Here is a 23,719-nt window from a genome sequence, read left to right as displayed (position 1 = left end):
TAGTTATGCTCTTATTTGGTTGTCATTCAAGAAATTTTCCTTCATTCTTCCGTCTGTGAATATCGCCCGTTCATTGAGAACTAACCAAATATGCAACCCAAACTAAACCACCCCTTCGTCAGCCAACTTTATTTGTTAAAATTACCATACCATACCATCGCCCTTCCGTCGAAGAGCTTCCATATAATGCTAAACTGCCCTTCCGTCAGCAAGCACATTTATTATTTTTTTCTCATCATAGCTCTCGCCCTTCTGTCGAGGAGCTTTCACACAATGCTAAACGCCCTTCTGTTAACAAGCATTTTAATTTTGTTTTTTTTTCAACTTAGCTCTCGCCCTTCCGTCGAGAAGCTTTTATATAACGCTCCGCTGCCCTTCCGTCAGCAAACATTTTTTTAATTTTTTTTTCAACTTAGCTCTCACCTTTCCGTCGAGAAGCTTTTCTACAACGCTACGCTGCCCTTCCGTCAGCGAGCATTTTAATTTTTTTTTTCATCATAGCTCTCGCCCTTCCGTCGAGCAGCTTTCATACAATGCTAAACTGCCCTTCCGTCAGCAAGCATTTTCATTTTTTTTTCTACTTATGTTACGACAAGGTCCCCCGTTCAATGAGTAACGCTTGCCGCGACGCTTCGTCAACCGTCCACAGCGGTGCGTCGACTGTCATCCGATCGCAGGAGGATCGCAACTGTCATGAACGTCAGTGAGTGAAGACAATTAATCTTCCTTTTTTCTCGAGTAGTACGTGGAACAAGAAGTGTTTCTCGTGCTCCGATTATTTTCTATATTAAAACCTAAATTTCATGCAATAATTAAAACCTAAATTCCTGCTAAAATTAAAACCTAAATTCGTGCTACAATTAAAATAAATTAAACTCTACATTCTGTAAGTAATTATTATAATGAAAACGGCATGCTAACTAAATAATTTGTTATCCTAGGAACGTTCATTTAGCACATGCTATCAGGGACGACCCACTTCCTCATGGTCGTTTGTGCACCAAAAAATGTAAGTGTGCCACTACGTTTCTGAACATTTATTACAATAAAATTATTTACAGCTTGAAGCTGACGATTATTAAAACTGTCTGCTTTCTCGAATTTGGGCTGCCTCATGAAAATTACCTCAACATTCTTCAAGATTTTTTGATTGAGGTTAGGAATGATGGATGATCGTGCCAACACGTGTGCTGACATCACCGAACACAACTGTCAATCCTGCGAACGTCCGGATGTGGCGGAAAAAGAAATGGTTCAATGCTGTTTATGCCTGTTGTGGGAACACTTTGGCTGCGCAGGGGTTGATGATATGATTAAAGAACCTGGTGTCAAATATGTTTGCACTACTTGCAGCAGCAAACAGAAAACGTCCGCCTCTACGTTCACCAAAGAGCTACTTAAACCTTCCACCCGCTCTGACCGACTAACTCGGGCTGGATCCCAACGCAGCAAGCAACTCTCGAATGCTAAAGGGAGCGCCATTTCCAGCAATCGAGCCGCTCTGGAGGAACAACTGAAGATGGTAGAGCAAGAACAGCTTCTGCGGGAACAAGAACTGGAGGAAAAGAAGGAGCTTAAGCGACTCGAACTAGCAGAGGCCGAGCGCCAACTGAACGAGAAAAGACTGCTGCTAGAGGAAGAGAAGAACATTCGTGAACGAAAGTTGACGGAGGAATTGGCCATGAAGATGTTGCAACAAAAATTAAGGAGGGAATCGCTAGAAAAGCGGAATGAAATTGTGCGGCAGCTAGCACAATCCAGAAGCAGAGGCGGATCACTTCCGGATCCAAACGAACGGGTGAAGTGCTGGCTAGCTAATCAGGATAAGGCAAATGAAACAGACGGAAACCCGGCCAATACCAGTGGATATCTCTACAGCAAAATTCCTTCCGTAGTCCTTTCGAAGCGTGATGTTTCTCCGGATCCTGCTCCATCATCGTTGATCCCAGCATTACCAACGCCGGATCCCCAACCGAAACCTGTTCCAAAGCCACTTTCAATACTTTCATCTCTACCACCCACTCCACTTCGTGCAGACATCCATACGCCAGACAACTACTCAAATGTTCAACCAGATAGTCTATGTCCAGCACACTCACTGTGTGAAAAGGATTGGGCGATGCCACCACCTCAGCTTCCCCCCACGAATGGGCGCCAAGGACAAAGTGGCGTCCTCTCTCATCAACAAATCGCCGCGCGCCAGGTTTTAGGAAAGGAATTACCCATCTTCAATGGGAATCCGGAGGATTGGCCAATTTTCGTCAGCAGCTACGAACAGTCGACGACGGCCTGTGGCTATTCAGATGCTGAGAACCTCATCCGCCTACAACGATGCTTGAGAGGCAATGCCTTGGAGGCGGTGAAAAGTCGGCTGCTTCTGCCATCGAGTGTACAGCACGTCATCGAGACCCTGCGTATACTGTACGGCAGGCCAGAACTCTTGATTCGAGCTCTCCTGAACAGGATTCACCAAGTTCCGGCACCGAGGCACGATCGACTGGAGACACTGATGCAGTTTGGACTGGCGGTGCAAAACCTAGTGGATCACTTAAAAGCAGCCGGTCAACATAACCACTTAGCAAATCCAATGCTGATGCAGGAGCTAGTGGAGAAACTTCCTGGATCGATGCGTCTGAGCTGGGCTGAATTTAAGAGAAGGCACGAATTAGCGAATTTAGGAACCTTTGGCGAGTTCATGTCAGGACTCCTGACCGCTGCCAGCGAGGTAACCTATGATCTTCCGGGATTTGTGAACGCTGTCCGAACCGACAAGCGAAAACCGAAGGATGCTAGCATCATCAACGCCCACACACATGTACCGGAGTCTCCAATCACACCGAGCGGCAGAACAAATACCCGCCAAGCAGTTAAATCTTGTTTCGCATGTGGGCGTGATGGTCATCGTGTACCCGAGTGCGATCAATTCAAAGCAGCTAGCGTAGACGAAAGGTGGAAATTGATCCAGCAGAAGGGCCTATGCAGGACATGTCTGAACAGTCACGGGAAATGGCCATGTCGATCGTGGAATGGATGTGGTATTGAAGGGTGTCGACAAAAACACCACACTCTCCTCCACTCCTCTTCCCCTACCAACCGCAACGTTAGTGTTTCTGCTAGTCACGTTTCCTCGGGAGAGTTCAATTGGCCATTGTTTCGGGTATTACCGGTAGTCGTGTACGGAAAAACGTGCTCTCGAATTATTTTCGCTTTCATCGATGAGGGTTCCTCTTATACCCTTCTGGAACAGTCGGTCGCACAGATGCTCAACGTATCCGGCCAGAAAGAACCGCTCACCTTGCAGTGGACAGGAAATGTGACTCGAGTTGAGTCCGAATCACAACATGTGCAACTGGACATCTCTTGTCATAGCGGCAATCCTCGGTTCCGCTTGAACAATGCTCGTACAGTGCGTCATCTGTTCCTCCCCTCTCAAACCCTCAAATACCACGATCTAGCAACCCGCTTTTCGCACCTGCGGGGCCTACCATTGGAAGACTATGAGTTGGTCCAGCCACAGCTGCTGATCGGTTTGGATAATCTGCGACTCTGTGTTCCGCTCAAGCTTCGAGAAGGAGGGCCGCGAGATCCAATCGCCGCGAAATGCCGACTAGGCTGGAGCATCTACGGATGTATCCCTGGGCGCTCAACCTTAACAGCAGTCGTTAACTTCCACGTTGGAGCGGTATCTGATTCGGACCGCGAGATGAACGAGCAGCTTCGCGACTACTTCGCGCTGGAGAATTCTGGTGTCACCATCCCGAAAGCAACACTAGAACCTGAAGACGAAAAGCGAGCTAAGCGGATCCTGCAGGAGACAACTCGGCGCACAGAAGGTGGAATTGGTTTCGAAGCTGGTCTCTTATGGAACACCGATAACCCAAACTTTCCCGATAGCTACCCAATGGCAGTTCGCCGTATGATGTCGTTGGAGCGCAGATTTGAACGAGAACCTTTACTAGGCGCGAAGGTTCGGGAGCAGATAGCGGAGTACGAGCGGAAGGGCTATGCACACAGAGCAAATCTCGCCGAGTTGACCTCCGTGAATGCGAATCGGACGTGGTACCTTCCCCTTGGCGTTGTGACCAATCCGAAGAAACCCGACAAGTTCAGATTGATCTGGGATGCAGCGGCGAAAGTAGGTGGAGTATCCTTTAATTCGAAACTGCATAAAGGCCCTGATTTACTGACTCCTCTCCCGCAAGTGTTGTGCCAATTTCGACAGTTTCCTGTTGCTGTGTGTGGAGACATAATGGAAATGTTCCACCAAATCAAAATTCGTTTTCCCGACTGCCAATCCCAACGCTTCCTATTTCGAGAATGCCCAACAGACTGTCCACGCGTCTACATTATGGACGTAGCCACATTCGGAGCGACTAGCTCGCCTGCCATGGCCCAGTTCGCGAAGAACTACAATGCTCAGGAGTTCTCCCGAGAATTTCCACGCGCTTCAGCCGCTATCCTCCACAAGCACTATGTGGACGATTACCTGGACAGCTTCAGAACGATTGAAGAGGCTATCGAAGTGGTCAACGAGGTTAAGCTGGTGCATTCCAGGGGCGGTTTCACATTACGTCACTTCTTGTCGAACGAGGTGGATGTCCTGCGGGGGATCGGCGAGATAGCTGAGGATGTAGTTAAAAATCTGAGTTTGGAGAGAGGGGAAAACTCCGAGTCGGTACTGGGAATGAAGTGGCTGCCGAAAGACGACGTGTTTGTATACACCTTTGCCATGCGAAGAGACCTCCAGCAAATTCTGGACGACGAACACATTCCCACCAAACGAGAAGTCCTCAGGATCGTTATGAGTTTGTTCGACCCTCTTGGTTTCATCGCGTTCTTTCTCGTCCACGGAAAAATTCTGATGCAGGACATCTGGACTAGAGGAACAGGATGGGATGAACAGATTTCACAGGATATCTACGTGCGATGGCGACAATGGACGAAACTGTTTCCGGAACTGGACGAACTACGAATCCAGCGCTGCTACTTTCAGTCGCCTTTCCCGAAAACTTTCGATGGCCTTGAACTGCACGTTTTCGTGGATGCCAGCGAAGTGGCATATTCATGTGTCGCATACTTTCGTTTAGAAGCAGAGAGGAAAGTGCAAGTGGCATTCGTTGGTGCCAAAACCAAGGTTGCTCCGCTGAAAACACAGTCGATCCCTAAACTTGAACTGATGGCGGCTTCACTCGGTACCCGAATGCTAAACACGGTAAAAGGACATCACTCGTTCCCGATTGCCCGGCAGTTTATGTGGACTGATTCAACAGTGAGTCTCGCATGGATCAAATCAAAAGATCATCGCCGGTATCAACAATTCGTCGCAGTTCGTGTGGGTGAAATACTAATGTCGACTGAACCGGGAGATTGGAAACATGTTTCATCAAAACTCAACCTGGCGGATCTGGCAACGAAATGGAAACTTGGGCCGCAGCTTTCGATGAGTAATCCGTGGTTTCCAGCACAAGACATCCTGCAGAAAGTTAGAGACCAGTGGCCCGAAGAACAATCAATTCCTGAAACTTGCGAAGAACTTCGTCCCATCCATTTCAACCTGGGTCATTTCGCTCCGAACATCAAAGTATCTCGATTTAGTTCATGGACCAGACTGCATCGGTCAACAGCATATGTTTTCCGTTACCTCGATAACCTACTACGGAAGAGCAAGGGCCGACATCTGGAACTCGGCATGCTCATCCAGGATGAGCTACAACGAGCTGAGTACGCGCTTTGGAGGATGGCCTTCCCGGACGAAATTACTGTACTTACGAAGTCCCACGGCCTACCCAACGACCGTCACTGTGTCGTCGACAAGTCCAGCTCAATCTTTAAGACTTGGCCATTCCTAGATGACAACAAGATTTTACGGATGCGAGGACGAATCGGTGCTGCACCATATGCGCCGGACGAAGCTAAGTTTCCCGTTATCCTCCCCAAACACCACCTAATCACATTTCTTATTGTAGACTGGTATCATCGCCGTTTCCGTCATGCCAACCGAGAAACCATCGTCAACGAGATTCGCCAACGCTTCGAGATCGCCAAACTCAGGTCGCTTGTGAAGAAAGTTGCCAAGAACTGCATATGGTGCCGCGTGATGAAAACGGTCCCAAAACCACCAGCCATGGCTCCGCTTCCAGAGATGCGATTGACAGCCTTTGTCAGACCATTTACTTTCGTTGGTCTGGATTACTTCGGACCGGTACTAGCTAAGGTGGGCAGAAGCAACGCAAAACGCTGGGTAGCTCTCTTCACCTGCCTGACAATGAGAGCCGTGCACCTGGAGGTAGTGCATTCTTTGAGCACAGAGTCCTGCATAATGGCAGTACGGCGATTTGTATCGCGTAGAGGACCACCCCGGGAGTTCTGGACGGACAATGCGACCTGTTTCCAAGGCGCAAGCAGTAAACTTAAGGCGGAAATTGAATACACTACCCGAGCTCTGGCACTCACCTTCACCAGTACGGAAACAAACTGGAAATTTATCCCACCGGCCTCCCCGCATATGGGCGGAGCGTGGGAGAGACTCGTTCGCTCGGTGAAAGTAGCGGTTGGTGCAATCTGGGAAGCACCCCGCAAACCAGATGACGAGACACTGGAAACCATTCTTTACGAAGCAGAAGCGATGATCAACTCGAGGCCGCTCACGTACATACCACTAGAGTCGGCTGACCAAGAAGCGTTGACCCCCAACCACTTTCTTCTGGGCAGTTCGACCGGCAGCAAGATCCTTCCGACGGAACCTGTGGATCATGGTGCAACCCTTCGCAGCAGCTGGAAGTTAGCTCAATACATCATGAACCAGTTCTGGGTGCGGTGGCTGAAGGAGTATCTGCCGGTTATCACCCGGAGGAGTAAATGGTTCGTGGAGGCAAAAGACCTGGAGATTGGCGATCTGGTACTGGTGGCTGGCGAAACGGCGAGAAACCAGTGGATTCGAGGCCGGATCGAGGATGTGTTCCCGGGTCGGGATGGCCGAGTTCGACAGGCGCTGGTACGGACATCATCGGGGACCCTGTGAAGACCAGCCACAAGACTGGCTGTACTGGACGTCGTAGAGAGTCGTGAACCTGGCTTACGGGTTCCAGATTATCAGCAGGATTCACGGGTGGGGGAATGTTACGACAAGGTCCCCCGTTCAATGAGTAACGCTTGCCGCGACGCTTCGTCAACCGTCCACAGCGGTGCGTCGACTGTCATCCGATCGCAGGAGGATCGCAACTGTCATGAACGTCAGTGAGTGAAGACAATTAATCTTCCTTTTTTCTCGAGTAGTACGTGGAACAAGAAGTGTTTCTCGTGCTCCGATTATTTTCTATATTAAAACCTAAATTTCATGCAATAATTAAAACCTAAATTCCTGCTAAAATTAAAACCTAAATTCGTGCTACAATTAAAATAAATTAAACTCTACATTCTGTAAGTAATTATTATAATGAAAACGGCATGCTAACTAAATAATTTGTTATCCTAGGAACGTTCATTTAGCACATGCTATCAGGGACGACCCACTTCCTCATGGTCGTTTGTGCACCAAAAAATGTAAGTGTGCCACTACGTTTCTGAACATTTATTACAATAAAATTATTTACAGCTTGAAGCCGACGATTATTAAAACTGTCTGCTTTCTCGAATTTGGGCTGCCTCATGAAAATTACCTCAACAACTTAGCTCTCGCCCTTCCGTCGAGAAGCTTTTCTATAACGCTACGCTGCCCTTCCGTCAGCAAGCATTTTCATTTTTTTTTCAACTTTGCTCTCGTCTTTCGTCGAGAAGCTTTTATATAACGCTACGCTGCCGTTTTCGCGTCTTCTACATTCGTCTTCTACTTCGCCCTTCCGTCGAGGAGAAGTTATTGTGATATAATGTCACTCATGAACCAGAAACACGCACTTATTTTCGAAAAAAATCTTACCTAATGGGAGCAACTACGCCATTGTCGTGAATTTCGGGAGTTAAATTTACGCCTTTTATCCGCGGGAAACTTGGACGAGTGAATGAAGAACGACTCTGAAATTCTTTCGCTCATCGGACAGTCCTACACACATACATGGGTAAGTCATAATACCGATCCCAACTTCGGGCGCCAGCAACCATTTCCTCTCATCAGAATATTGCTCTCGCTATGCCTACCGCGATTCTTATATGCACGCGCCGGTAGGAAGGCGAGCGTATGTATCATTTCCTCGAAAGCAACCTGCGGATATTTTCGTGCCCGTTCGTTTAATATGATTCTTTAACGCATACATACACTCGCTAGTACGAAAGCGAGCGGCGATGTATTCGAAACCTTGCACGTATTAGTCTCATTCGCTTCAGTCACATTCTCTGTTCTCAGAGAGAGATTTATTTATTCAAAGAATATGGTTACAGCACAAACACAAATATAGAGGAGAACTTCACCAAGCTTTAAGTTAAATATAATTGCACCAACCCTTAATGATTAATTTCGGTTTCACTCGTATATCTAGGCTTTATTCCCCACAGTTACAAAATGTCGATTTTCTGAATGATATGATATTAAATCATCCCACAAGATGCAAAACGTCGTGTGGAATGCACTATGCGAGCATAGTGCCGAACATAATTCTTTGTTTGGGGCTTTATAGCTTTCAAAGAATGTTGCAAATTATCAACTTGATAATTCCAAAAATACTCCAAATAAACTATGAATGTGCTAAAGTCGACAAATTCGCATAGAAATTGCTTATTCCAGAGCAGAATTTACCGGTCTAAAGTGTATTCTACTTCACTCCGGTTATGTCTCTAACATTACCCATCCATCTTTTTTGTTTCAAATGTTACAGCGTCGACATTTAGTTTATCAAATTCATGGCTTGCGAGCCATTGTATGCAAGGTGTATTAAGAATTTAATAGACATTTCCACAATTTTGTTGAACATAACCAGGCATGGAATCAGAATTTGATATGAGAAAGGCACAATTGCTCCACTAGGTGGATTTAAAAAGGTTTAATATGTAAGAGATCAATCTAACAACATCGACTTTATTTTAAAGTGCTCAGAACAATTGAGTGATTTGAATTGATTGTGATATTTTTGCCATTCTCATGTAGATTATGCAATCGCTCTGAACACTGATGTTTTAACAAAGGCCCGGAGGGCCGAGTCTCATACACTATTCAACTCAGTTCGACGAGATCGGAAAATGTCCGTATGTGTATGTATGTGTGCAAATAATGTCACCTTTGATTCTCATTGATGCCTGGACCTATTTACACAAATGAAAGTTACAACCTTCCGATCGGCTGTGTTGAATCGTACTTGCAGTCCCTGGGTTACTGGTTGAAGAAAGCTGTAACACAGCATATTCTCATATAAAAGAGTCCACCGTGAAGTCCAAACGATGTAATACACATTAAAATATGTGCGACATTGCTTGGATTTGCGAGTCTAGATCACTAATGACCAATCGAAGTAGCTTTGATCACAATGACCACTTATGACGCTTCTTGATCAGTGCTGCGGAATTTTAAAATCAGTTTTCTATTTCTGCTTCTATTTACCGAAACCAACATTCAGATTCACCGCCTCCCTCATTCATTGACTTTCCACTTGACTGAAATTTCATGCAAAATCGAACACTCGAGTGCAAGGGAGATATAAATTCAACAAACCGAAGCATTTATTTGTTATTATGTGAACAGTTTGAAGGCAGAAGATGGCATCTTCTACATTTTCGAAGCCTAAGTGAACTACGGAATCTATATCTGGTACACTTTTGCTCAATATAAAGGGCGAACACGAAATTATTGCGACACCGAAAATGTCATGCCAATTTTTTTATAATGTTTAAAATCAAATCAAAATTTTAGGGTAGTTTTATACATATATTTACTTCAAAAATCAAAAGAAAAGTTAATCGATGGAGCCTTGAGTGTAAAATTGAACGCATTTTCGCTTGATGCCCTCCATCAAAGTCTTTACAGTGTCATCCGGTACCAGTTTCTCAGTTTTTTTCCATTTTCTTAACATTTTCAATTTTACATCCCGTGTTTATAGTAATGGGTTCCTCTATAACGCGTTTAAAATATTGAAAAATTTACACGTTTAATTTTTGTTCTTTTAGTGTTTGCCAAAGTAATGGAACTGGAATATTCGATGACTCAACAGGTACATGCGGAAAATTGTAACGATGATTTTGAAATAAAGATCGTTGAGGATTAATTGAAATTCGACAAAAATAAATAATATCTTATCAGAACTTGGAGAACCACCAATCAACAAAATTAACAGTAGCAATAGTGATAAAAACCCCAACATCGATGCGATTGAACAACAGATTTTATGTAAACTTTTTTCAAAAGACACATCGTTGTTCACTCGGTGAAAATAAAAACGTGAAATAAAATGCTGTTGGCATAAGATTTTCCACTTTCATTTAGTAATGTTGTAGTCTAAAAAGAACTTGGATATAACGTAGATGTATTTTGACTAACAAAAGTGTTTTTAAAGATGTTAATTGTTAGTAGCGTTAAATTATAATAATAAAAAATATATTAAACAACTATAATTTTTGTTGTGCACTTCAGTCAAAAAAATTTAACGCATCTCAAAATATCCGGAAAAAAATCAACTTCGATAATTCGTATTGAAAAGTTTGCCCTTTTGCGCTAATCGAGAGATATGGTTTCTTTTAGTCATGCGATGCGCACTTCCCACACGATGCGCTTTCTGACGTAGTGACGTGCGACGTTGCCAATATGAACGTTCTCGCGGGCTGCTCAAAGTGGGTCGTGCGTTGATACAGCGCACTGTTACAAAATCCTCCATAACTCTCGATAGGAACAAAAATGAAAAATTATCAATACAGATTATTGAAGGTGAAAGATTGCCGCATAACTTAACATATGTTTTGAAATTTTTTAACGTGAAGAACACAAGAAAAAATACAATTGAAAATTTTAAATAGATGCAAAGTACCGTTATTCACGCAATTATAAATGAAAAATATTTTTATAAAATAGTGCAAATATCATACCATAAGTGTGAAAAAATTCATAGAACTATCTTCAGTAGTTTTTGAGATATAAAATTTTCAATTTTATCATGCAATAAAGTTTAAGGGTTAATATCTTAAAGAAAAAAAAGGAATTGTAACGAAATATTTATACCAAAAGCTATTCACCATAATCCCTATACAAAAAAAAATATTCTTCATGAAGATCGGTGATTTTGCGAAAAATTCGAGGATCACTTGACATGGCTTTACTCCCCTTTAATCCCTCTCATAGCTATCATAGAAACAAAATTCAGTTTGCTTCTGAAACCGGACATATCCGAACCAGAATGCGCTGAATCGGGAAAACGAATGACGAAGGAAACATTTCATTCATCGCGGCGGGCATGAATTGAATTTCATTTCTGTTTCAAGTTCAGGCAGGGAGGTCAATGTTTTTAAGCTCTGTTCTTGATGCCCCCAGGGAACTTGCTTACTTGCAAGTTAATATCACACCTATTGATCGATTTTTACAAACTTTTTACAAACTTCGATCTGCAGGTCTAGACCAGTCATGGCCAATCAAAGATTCTTTTAAGTTATTGTCCACTATCAATAATTCCGGAAGTCCCAGGTATCGGGCATATTCCAAAACTAAACCCATACCAGGTATTCGGCGATGGTTGAACCAATTTTCACATCACAAACCAAGCATGAAATAGAAGGTTTAAAATATGGCTGGTGCACCCCAAGTCAAACCTTCACCTCCATCTCTAAATCTCGTTGGTCATATTGACGATTATAAAAGGTCCTTGCAGACCCTGGAAAAAGGCTATTTCTCAAAATTACCAAACTCATGTCAATTTCACGAATATGGTTGGGCCGATTCTCACAAAATTAGTCTCGAATGAAATACCTACATAGACTGCCGCAAAATTTTGTACGGATCGGTTATATTGTTCCGGAAATATAGACTGAATCGTCCGATCACATATGAAACTTCCATATAAGCCGGATCAATCATTTTGCCTTTCTCATATAGAAACGTTTTGCAATCACTCTGAAAATAGTCAACCTAATCCTGGTCTGGAGGGCCGCGTATCGTATACAAACCGACTTAGTTCGTCGAGATCGGACTTTCTGTTTCAATCACGAGAAATAGTTTAGTCTTCGACGATAAATTTCGTGCAATGTACACACAAAAAATGATGAAATTTACATGACCTGTAAACCGTCTTGGTTGTAAACAAATATTGCTTGAATCGAAAATATGATTGAAAATCAAATTAAAATCAATGCACATAAATAAAGCATAAAAAGCATATGATTTTGCCCTTTTTTCAGTATAATATTCCAAGTAACATATTTTTCAATCATATTGAAATAAAATTAATTGGCCATTCGGTTAATCAAACTGTAATTTTCAATCAACGTGTAAAATTATATCAAAATCCGTTGGAAAAGTACATGTATTTGTGGAATGATTTAATTTTACATCTATTTTCATTCAAATTTTTTCTACGAACACTAAATACGAAAAATTACAAAAAAAATTGTTGTTCAAGTCACCATATTTTAGTTCGTGAAATAAACGAAACCAACTATTTACAATGCACGAAAATGCTCGGATCCGTGGTAGAACCTATTTGTAGCAGATTTACGAATAAATTCGTTCAGCGGATGGATTTTTTGTGCATAATAATTTTAAGGATTCCTCCAAAAAATGTTTATATTATGAAAGATGCTCGTAAATATTAGAAAGGCTCTCCTATATTTCATCAAACAATTCGTTTGACTAATGAATTACATTCCGAATTACTACGAAAGTCGTTCCATGGTTTTTACGAAAAACTGGTTATAAAAATAAAAGTGCTTCCGTAGAGTTATGAATGATTTTTCATATGTGCGAAAAATTCGTTTGTTTTACGAAAGTTTTCTGTACGAAACCTATTCGCAGCAGATTTACAAAAATATTCTCTTTCTGTGAATTCAAACTAGAAGCTAGGTTGTCAGTATCTGTATGTAGGATATTATAGATAATTGATTTTATCCGTTAGAATCAAAAATTAATGAGATTGACGGAATTGTAAACAATTATTATACTTTTAATATAACAAATTTTCGTATAGGTTCAACTATTAGTGTTGGTCAGCATTTATAGTAATAGTGGCAGTTTTCAAAGTACCAATATAGACTCATATTTTTAATTAGGTGATGTGTTTAACTATACAATTATAATGTAATAAAAATAGGATTTGTGGTTCGTAAATATTGCAGAAAACATTTTAATATAGAAACTTATGCAATAGAGTGACAAAAAATGACCCCTATCGGCACACCCCGGAGTCGATTTATAGTCCCACCAGGAGAACTTGCTCCAAATTTGAAGCAAATCGGGCAAGTCTAGCTACCGGACCAACAAGCCTGAAGTTTGTATGGGATTTTTTGACAAACTACATGGAGAAAACCCACTAGTTCGCATTTTCACCGCTAGTGGCACTGTATGCATCCTATATCATCGTAAGTGAAAATAAGAAAGATAATTTAATTGTCTACAACTTTGTTGAAGACTGCTAGACAATCCGGCTTTGTTAAAAGAAGTTATTAATCTTTTAACGAAGTTATGTCTGAGTCAGTTTTGCATGGGGACTAGCAGTGCATGGTTGTGTATCAATACTCCATTCCCATGAATTATGCATTTGTGTGAAATAATGGTTAGATTTAGCTCAATAGTATGCTCAGAAGAGTTTTAGTACATAATACGAATTATGTTTTGGTTAGAAAATGTATGGTTCAAGTGTGACTACATAGAGGGCGCAAACACTAACTTTTCAACGGAGAGAGACATAAATTAAGCGTGTTCTACAAAGTTGTAGAACAGGCATTTTGTAATAACTCCTCTGAACATCTTGATATTCTATCTCTATTTTATAAAAAAAATGTCAGTGCAATTGTAACTGGTAATAGTGAATACTCGACTGACGAAAGTGAATTACTGAACTTCTTTTGAACACACACTTTTCAGGCTGTATCGACCAATCAACAGAGAATGCCCCTGAGTTCTTTTCTGGTAGTTGTAATGCGTGGGCATTTGGTCGTAGATAAAATCAAATTGCCCGCTCGCATAAGACTGAAGACTGGGAAATACGGATTAAAACAAAATTTGCTCTTGAACTCCATCTGTCCAACTTGCCAGTCATGGGCGTAGCTTGCAAACTTGCGCTCAAACAAAAACATTTATGCCTGATATGAGTCCAAAAATGTCAAATAATTTGTACTCCAAGCAAAATTGCAGCATTCAATCTTCACATGGCTACTGTTGAATATTATTCGTGTAATTTTTATGAATTCGAATTCGGAGCTACATATTATCTAATAGAGTCAAACCACGTCAAGTGGACCTCGAAATTTCCTCACAATCACCGATTTTCATGAAAAATATTTTTTTTGTGTAGGGGACATGGAGAGTAATTTTTGGTATAAATATATTTGCAAAATTGCTTTTTTTGTTTAAATTATGGGCTTTTATACTTTTGAAAATTGTGTTTTTTGAAGTAGAATACTTCTAACGTTTCAATATGGGGTCCCGTTTCAAAAATTTCAGTTGAGAAATTTTCTCAGGTTTGAAATGCGAGTATCTTCCGTTCTACTGGACGAAATCGCAATATTTTTGCACTATCTGATCGGAAATTTGTGCATGTATTTCGTATTAAATTTCGGAATTACTGCCACTACTATAAATAAACCAAAACAAGGATTTTCAGAAAATCCTTCGGAAACAGCGAGGAAAATGCGCAATTTGCCAGCATATCCCACGCAGAGCCGTCAAAATGGAGCATGTAAGCATTTCATTACATACGGGAATGTTATATATATATATATATATATATATATATATATATATATATATATATATATATATATATATATATATATATATATATATATATATATATATATATATATATATATATATATATATATATATATATATATATATATATATATATATATATATATATATATATATATATATATATATATATATATATATATATATATATATATATATATATATATATATATATATATATATATATATATATATATATATATATATATATATATATATATATACAGGTCACGCGAGCTTGTTTTGTATCAGTAGGTGCTCGCTTACCACACGAGCAACATGCTCGTCCGGACGGTACAATGAGCGGTATCATGTTTGCGTTCCCGTACGTACCAAGCGTCATTGCAAGGTTCTTCGTGATAAAATCCAGGGAATCACCAAATCTGCCATTCGGCGTCTGGCTCGTCGTGGTGGTGTAAAATGCATCTCCAATTTAATCTACGAATGCTGATGGTGTGCAGAAAAATGTCGCCCGAGATGCCGTGACCTACACTGAACACGCCAAGCGCAAAACCGCAACGAATGTCGTTTATACTCTGAAGCTGCAGGGACGCACTTTGTATGGATTTGGAAGTTGAAAAGGTAGAACTCACTTGTATCATTATAAAAAAAGCCCTTTTCAGGGCCACCAAAACCATTTCAAAGAATAAGTTTACATTTTCTGTTTCATGGACTGTTTCTCCCTGGAGAGCAATTTGGGTTAAACCCTAAATTATGATTTATTTCAGTACGTAAATTGCAAATATGGTCAGAAACAAACTGGAGTGAAGTGGAAAACATTTTTACTAGGCGCATTCAAAAAAGGTTCCAATTCTCAAACATTTTACCAAGGTGCCGTATTACATTACTCTCTTTACCCTGAGTGTTCGATAATCTCCGTAGTGGAAACACAATTTCAATTTTGTTCTTTATCAAAAATATGTGGTCGACCAACGAAGGGGTGGAGCTACGGCGAACACATATTGAGGACAACACAAAAAAGGACGAGCTTACATTGTGCTGTAGTCAGGTATAAAAACTCAGCATGCTGTTGCTCACGCTCAGTTCGTTTCCAGCATCAGCATACAGCAGTTCGTTTGCAGCATCCCCCGCAAAATTCAAACCGCCGTCCGTTTGCTGCTGTCAGATAAGTTGGCCAAGCACGCCGTCTTCGATGGCACCAAAACTGTTACCATATACACCAGCTCCAAGTAAATTTCGAACTTTCGAACACTGCCCAATGAAAAGGCCCTTTTCAGGGCCATCAATTTATCGACAAGGAATGAAATTGAAGTTTTGTTATTACAAGCATCAGCTTGTCAAGAGCGTTTGATGGTAATTGAGCCACTTGTGAACAATACCGTCGCTTTCACGAGAATGGCACAAAATCAAAAGTTATTTGTGATTTATAGACAGTTTAGTGTAATGATTCAATTTACAAAAATCGAACGTTTTCTAACGTTTCGATATAGGTGCTCCGTTAAAAATTTTCGGCCAGAACGCTGCCTGTTTTTTCAAACGTGAAAATCTGCTGTTGTATTGAATGAAAACCTTCGATTTTTGCGCTGATTGGAAATAGTTGTGACTAATTCTGTAGAATGTACAATTACTGAAATAACGGATTTTGTGAAAGCAGTGGTTGGTCCATACAATTCGATTCCAAGCGAGCCAAACTAATTTTCGTTGGAAGGTCCATCTCTGACAATAGAAATAAACTATTTTCCTTGAAAACAGCACAGCTAAAAAACTTTTGGGAAAAACGCGCGAACCTAAATTTTCCACCATAATAAAAACTAGTGCCCCGCCGTACAGCATCATCAAGATTGATAGTTATTCAAGCCGGTTGGAAAGGGGGAGGGAGGTTGTAAGGCAATGGAAAATATATATATATATATATATATATATATATATATATATATATATATATATATATATATATATATATATATATATATATATATATATATATATATATATATATATATATATATATATATATATATATATATATATATATATATATATATATATATATATATATATATATATATATATATATATATATATATATATATATATATATATATATATATATATATATATATATATATATATATATATATATATATATATATATATATATATATATATATATATATATATATATATATATATATATATATATATATATATATATATATACAGGTCACGCGAGCTTGTTTTGTATCAGTAGGTGCTCGCTTACCACACGAGCAACATGCTCGTCCGGACGGTACAATGAGCGGTATCATGTTTGCGTTCCCGTACCAAGCGTCATTGCAAGGTTCTTCGTGATAAAATCCAGGGAATCACCAAATCTGCCATTCGGCGTCTGGCTCGTCGTGGTGGTGTAAAATGCATCTCCAATTTAATCTACGAATGCTGATGGTGTGCAGAAAAATGTCGCCCGAGATGCCGTGACCTACACTGAACACGCCAAGCGCAAAACCGCAACGAATGTCGTTTATACTCTGAAGCTGCAGGGACGCACTTTGTATGGATTTGGAAGTTGAAAAGGTAGAACTCACTTGTATCATTATAAAAAAAGCCCTTTTCAGGGCCACCAAAACCATTTCAAAGAATAAGTTTACATTTGCTGTTTCATGGACTGTTTCTCCCTGGAGAGCAATTTGGGTTAAACCCTAAATTATGATTTATTTCAGTACGTAAATTGCAAATATGGTCAGAAACAAACTGGAGTGAAGTGGAAAACATTTTTACTAGGCGCATTCAAAAAAGGTTCCAATTCTCAAACATTTTACCAAGGTGCCGTATTACATTACTCTCTTTACCCTGAGTGTTCGATAATCTCCGTAGTGGAAACACAATTTCAATTTTGTTCTTTATCAAAAATATGTGGTCGACCAACGAAGGGGTGGAGCTACGGCGAACACATATTGAGGACAACACAAAAAAGGACGAGCTTACATTGTGCTGTAGTCAGGTATAAAAACTCAGCATGCTGTTGCTCACGCTCAGTTCGTTTCCAGCATCAGCATACAGCAGTTCGTTTGCAGCATCCCCCGCAAAATTCAAACCGCCGTCCGTTTGCTGCTGTCAGATAAGTTGGCCAAGCACGCCGTCTTCGATGGCACCAAAACTGTTACCATATACACCAGCTCCAAGTAAATTTCGAACACTGCCCAATGAAAAGGCCCTTTTCAGGGCCATCAATTTATCGACAAGGAATGAAATTGAAGTTTTGTTATTACAAGCATCAGCTTGTCAAGAGCGTTTGATGGTAATTGAGCCACTTGTGAACAATACCGTCGCTTTCACGAGAATGGCACAAAATCAAAAGTTATTTGTGATTTATAGACAGTTTAGTGTAATGATTCAATTTACAAAAATCGAACGTTTTCTAACGTTTCGATATAGGTGCTCCGTTAAAAATTTTCGGCCAGAACGCTGCCTGTTTTTTCAAACGTGAAAATCTGCTGTTGTATTGAATGAAAACCTTCGATTTTTGCGCTGATTGGAAATAGTTGTGACTAATTCTGTAGAATGTACAATTACTGAAATAACGGATTTTGTGAAAGCAGTGGTTGGTCCATACAATTCGATTCCAAGCGAGCCAAACTAATTTTCGTTGGAAGGTCCATCTCTGACAATAGAAATAAACTATTTTATTTTGAATTCAACTACAACTTCCTTGAAAACAGCACAGCTAAAAAACTTTTGGGAAAAACGCGCGAACCTAAATTTTCCACCATAATAAAAACTAGTGCCCCGCCGTACAGCATCATCAAGATTGATAGTTATTCAAGCCGGTTGGAAAGGGGGAGGGAGGTTGTAAGGCAATGGAAAATTTCATTTATAATAATAATACTTTATAATTGGCTGGTCCTGAAAACAACTTGTTGGTTTGTGGTTTATTTTGGGTCACAATTTAGGCCCGCTCGATTTCTGATAGCTGTGAAATTTTCGCAGGGCGACTGTTTCTATTCGGTAGTGATGAGTCTCTTAACGCCAACCGTGACTGGGGCACTTTTACACGGCCTTCGTTGCCAACCAGCCCCCTGTCAAGGACGACGTCTCTGTACAGCCAGCATCACTGCCATGAAAGGCAAAACATTGATTTTGAACCGAATGATTAGAAGCTGTATTTAGTTACAAAATGTCGATTAAATTAAATTATTAAATCATCCCACAAGATGCAAAACGTCGTGTGGAATGCTTGAATATCGAGCATAGTGCCGAACATAATTCTTTGTTTGGGGCTTTATAGCTATAACGCCCCATATATGTCAGTCGCTGTCAAACTCCATATGATGGTATAGGGTTGCCAGGGGGCTGTTGCCAACTGCTTGCGGGGAGCTCCGGTGGACTTACGAGCGGTTTGTTTGGTACAGGCCATGTAGCGAAAAATGCTGATCTGCTACTTCTCTGATGCTGGTAGTAGGACAACGGTCAAACGCTCGTTTGCGTGCCTTCATTCATAAAAGTTCAACAATATTTTCAAAGAATGTTGCAAATTGTCAACTTGATAATTCTGAAAATACTCCAAATAAACTATGAATGTGTTAAAGTCGACAAAATCGCATAGAAATTGCTTATTCCAGAGCAGAATTTACCGGTCTAAAGTGTATTCTACTTCACTCCGGTTATGTCTCTGACATTACCCACCCATCTTTTTTTTTTCAATTTCTTTTTTCTCAAAAACTACTTCAGATAATTGAATGAAATTTTGCACACTTATAAAATTATGTGTTATCATATAAATATAAATTTACGGAATATTTGCTTTTATAGCAGCATTTTACATACATTTTCAATAAACAATTTAAAATATTTTTATGCTCTCGGCGCTGAAAAAAGAAATAAAAAATATGTCGCGGCAAACGTTCACCTTCAATAATTTGTAAAGATATTTTTGTTTTTTTGCTCATATCCAGAGATATGATTTTTTGACATTAAAAATGTCTTACTCCACTATCTGGGGCTAGGTGTCATTCTAAAATCTAAACTATCTCCCACGTAACGAAACTATGTAAGGTTTGCACGCTTATAACTCCGATATTACTAGATGGATTTTAATCATTCATACACCAACCGATTCAGAAACACCTAACTTAAACATTGGTAATAATTTAATATCTCCCCAATTAAAGCAGACTTTTGGAAATTGGTAAAATTAAAAAGTTCACGAAAAACGGGAAAATTACCATTCGTGAGGCAGATTTCTCAGACACAGCCGTCATTAGAGGACACCTTAGTCGCTCAATCAAGCACGAAAAGTCTTAAATAGAAGCGAAGCATGTCCGTTTAAATCAGTTGTTGCTAATATCCCATACGAGCAACATCGTCTCCGGGCGATGCAATAAGCGCTATCGATTTTCGGCAACGTTGGCATTTGCACACACTCGCACCTAAATGACTTAACCATATACGGTTAGTTTATAAATAGAGGTGACGCGTACACGTTTGAATCAGTTTTTGTTCTTATGTCGAACGGGTAAGATCATGGCTGCAGCGTCTGGGCACCACAATAAGCGGTAGACGCTATGCATTTTCGGCAGCGGTGGCCGTGTGCGGATTTTTCGGGTACCAGCACGGGTGTCACAGAATGATTTGCAAAGTGGGTGGGTGGGGTGGTTTGGATTTAATTCAATACGGCAGGATGCGACTTATGTGAGCTGCTTGAGAGTGTTGCGTTGAAAAAAAAATATTTGTATGCATGCGTGTGCGTTATAACTTGTTAATCCATGTTTACGGCGCTTTGTAGCTGCGTAGGGTAAAAAGCCTATTGGCTTTCATATGTTTCATATTTCGGTTACTTTTTATTAGTAAGGCATCTGACAACGTGCTTCTGTAGTTATTGCACTGGTCAACAGCGTAGTATTTTATATAGGAGAGTACACTCAGGTTTTTTACGCGGTTTTCATTTACGCGTTTTTTGAAATTTGCGCGGTTTTCATTTTGCGCGGCCTGTATCCCTCGCGTAAAAAAAACCTGTAATTGCATCGGAAACAATCACATTCCTAGCAGAACTTTTTGTTTTCTAATTTCAAACACTTTTGTTTCGTACTGTACAAAACGGAAAATTTTAAAACAACTTACCGTCCCAGCAGCAGTTTAAGCAGGTGTTCTTTTTCGATTAAAATTCAAGCCATGTCTTAAGCGTTACTGGACTTAAAATTGTTTTCGCAGTTTATGCAGTCAGAGTATCTGTCCTGCCCTATGTATTTAAAACACAGTTCTAATCGCGTTTCAAAGTATACAACAAATAGAACGGTTAGGTATACCAATTTAAATTTTAAAATAAATCAGTTTTAAATTATGAAACAAACCGCTGTACTGAAGATATAATTATGTCAGTCCTATTACCACTTAAAACACCTATATAACATAAAACGCTGCAGAATTGGTTAATAATACAATGTTTACACTACAGAGTTATAACACGTTATAATAATTAGCAACAAGAAAAATGTCACCAAGATAGCATGAAAACCCGTTTTAACCGGTAGTGCGAGCGTTGTATAACAATGTAATTTATCAAATAATTTCATTTGTTCAACCACTAATTGATCAAGAAATACTTAACCTTAAGATTGTTTACTTAAGTTCATTAGTACATTATTGAAAATTTAAATGGAAAATGAAATTTCATATTTCATGGAGAATCTGTATATTTCCGTTGGCGTGCGTGGGCTTCCTCATCACAGTTCTCAATATGGAACTGTTCTTTTGGATATATTTTCTGGACAGACCAGCCTATTTTTACTAGATGGATTACTAGATGGATCAAATAATGCCAATCACCTAGTGAGACACTTGATTAACTGTAATAATAGATTACCGTTAAATGACCTTCAATAAATTATGTTTTAACAGTTATGTGTCCAACAAAAAACACCTTTAACAGGCCAACGAGGGTACCCGGGTACCCACAAATTGAAATGCTCATAACTATGGCTTCCTTTAACCGATTTGGACATTTTTAGATATTTTGGATTCAGGAACTCGTCCACTTTTTGATTCTGTACAATAGAAGCGAATAATGGATCTGGTTTTTGGTAATCCGGATTTTCCGGAGTAATGTTCCAGTACTAGGATATGATTTGTAAATTTTTTATCATGTACTAGCAATATGAGTATCAAAACTCTTCAAATTGTCTCGGAAGTCTGTTTTTTATTGTTACGGGACCCTATGGCAATTTGAAAAATGGAATTGGAATGGAATGGCCACTCACGGCCCCACGGGAACCTGCTCCGGAATGTCCGTTCCGGGGTCAAATCACCAAATGGTTCCAAAAACACGAGATACGCATGCAACTGCAATTCCAAGAATTTTGATACCCATATTGCTAGTATTCCGAGAAAGTTCGCAAATAATACCCCAGCCTTGGAACCTGCTTCCGGAAACCCGGATTCCCGGGAACCGAATGAAGTAACCCGATTCATTTTTACCATGTCCAAAAGTGGATGAGTTCCTGAATCCAAAACAGCCAAAAGTATCGAAATCGGTTGGATATTACCTTAGTTACGGGCATTTTAGTTTTGTGTATACCCGGGTACCCACGTCGGCCTGTTACGTAGTAAAAAATTCAGGAGCCCCTCCTCACTCCCACCCTTACTATATCAACAATATTATTAACCCAAAAGCTTGACTTAGTGATGTTCTAAGATGTCACAAAGTTCCAATTTCCAGCTATGGATAAAACATAGGAATTTAATTAATTGAAACTTAAAAAGGTACCCGGGTACCGCGTCGGACACACAACGGTTAATGGGGAGGGTATATAGCAAATTGTAACATATAAAAATAGGCGAGTGAGCAAGAACGTGAGTCGATATGTGTGATAGATAAAATTCATTTGCACGCTCTTGAAAAAAGCTACATTTTTAATGTCACTGTGGTCGTGTCCTGTACACAACCCTTTATTTTTTTAGTCTACGGTGTTTTCGTTTTCGGTTTGCGAGGTGGTTTGAGTTTCAATTTATGGTTAAGCTGAATAAATGCGGAATGCGGCATAATATTTCACAATAGTTGCAATTTATTTTTTAACTTGTTGGAGGAATGAAAAGTTCGAACAGTACATTGGCAAAGATATTTGTAAGTTTGTTGCGAATATGAAACATTCAAGCTTACAATAAGTGCACTATAAATCATATACGTTGTATGTGTATTGTACTCGTTACAACTATAAAACCTTAATAATGATAACAATTTTAATTAACGCATGTTAAACTAAATTTTTACAATAGAACTGGTGACGTTCTAAACAATAGAAGTTGCTATGTGCTATACAATAGAAGTTGCCGCGTGTTAAACGATAGATACCGCAAGGTTCTCAATGCAAGTTTCAATATGCCCGTTGGTCGTGCCACGTGGGCTGTGGCTAGTACGTTATCGTGGGTATCATCGAAATGCGCCGCATGTTGGAAGAGTGCAGCGCGTGACAAAAAAAATCATATCTCGGGATAGGAACAAAAGGACAAAAATATCTTTACAGATTATTGAAGGTGAACGTTTGCCGCGTCTGTTTTCATATTTTTATTTTTTTTAGCGCCGAGAACATAAAAATATTTTAAATTGTTTATTAAAAATGTATGTAAAATGCTGCTATAAAAGCAAATATTCCGTAAATTTATATTTATATGATGTAAACATCATTTTATAAGTGTGCAAAATTTCATTCAATTACCTGAAGTTGAAGTTTTGAGATAAAAGAAATTGAAAAAACACAATTTTACTGTTTTCAAAAGTATAAAAGCCCATAATTTAAACAAAAAAAGCAATTTTGCAAATATTTTTATACCAAAAATTACACTCCATGTCCCCTACACAAAAAAATATTTTTCATGAAAATCGGCGATTTTGTG

At 39.8% G+C, this 23,719-nt stretch overlaps 1 protein-coding gene across 1 annotated transcript; it reads left to right on the top strand.

Annotated features, from left to right (window-relative positions):
• The first annotated feature begins 1,165 nt into the window (after nucleotides 1-1,165).
• On the top strand, nucleotides 1,166-7,021 carry LOC131687511 (uncharacterized). The gene has a single exon (XM_058971601.1). The coding sequence runs from the start codon at nucleotides 1,166-1,168 to the stop codon at nucleotides 7,019-7,021; it is 5,856 nt and encodes a 1,951-aa protein (XP_058827584.1).
• The last annotated feature ends 16,698 nt before the right edge of the window (nucleotides 7,022-23,719 follow it).

Source organism: Topomyia yanbarensis, chromosome 3 (genome assembly GCF_030247195.1).
Source record: "Topomyia yanbarensis strain Yona2022 chromosome 3, ASM3024719v1, whole genome shotgun sequence".
NCBI classification, from domain to species: domain Eukaryota; kingdom Metazoa; phylum Arthropoda; class Insecta; order Diptera; family Culicidae; genus Topomyia; species Topomyia yanbarensis.
This window is presented reverse-complemented; position numbering and strand designations above follow the sequence as displayed.

Excerpts from the sequence above, each read along its gene's own strand:
- LOC131687511 (XM_058971601.1), top strand. The coding sequence starts at position 1,166 with ATGGATGATCGTGCCAACACGTGTGCTGACATCACCGAACACAACTGT.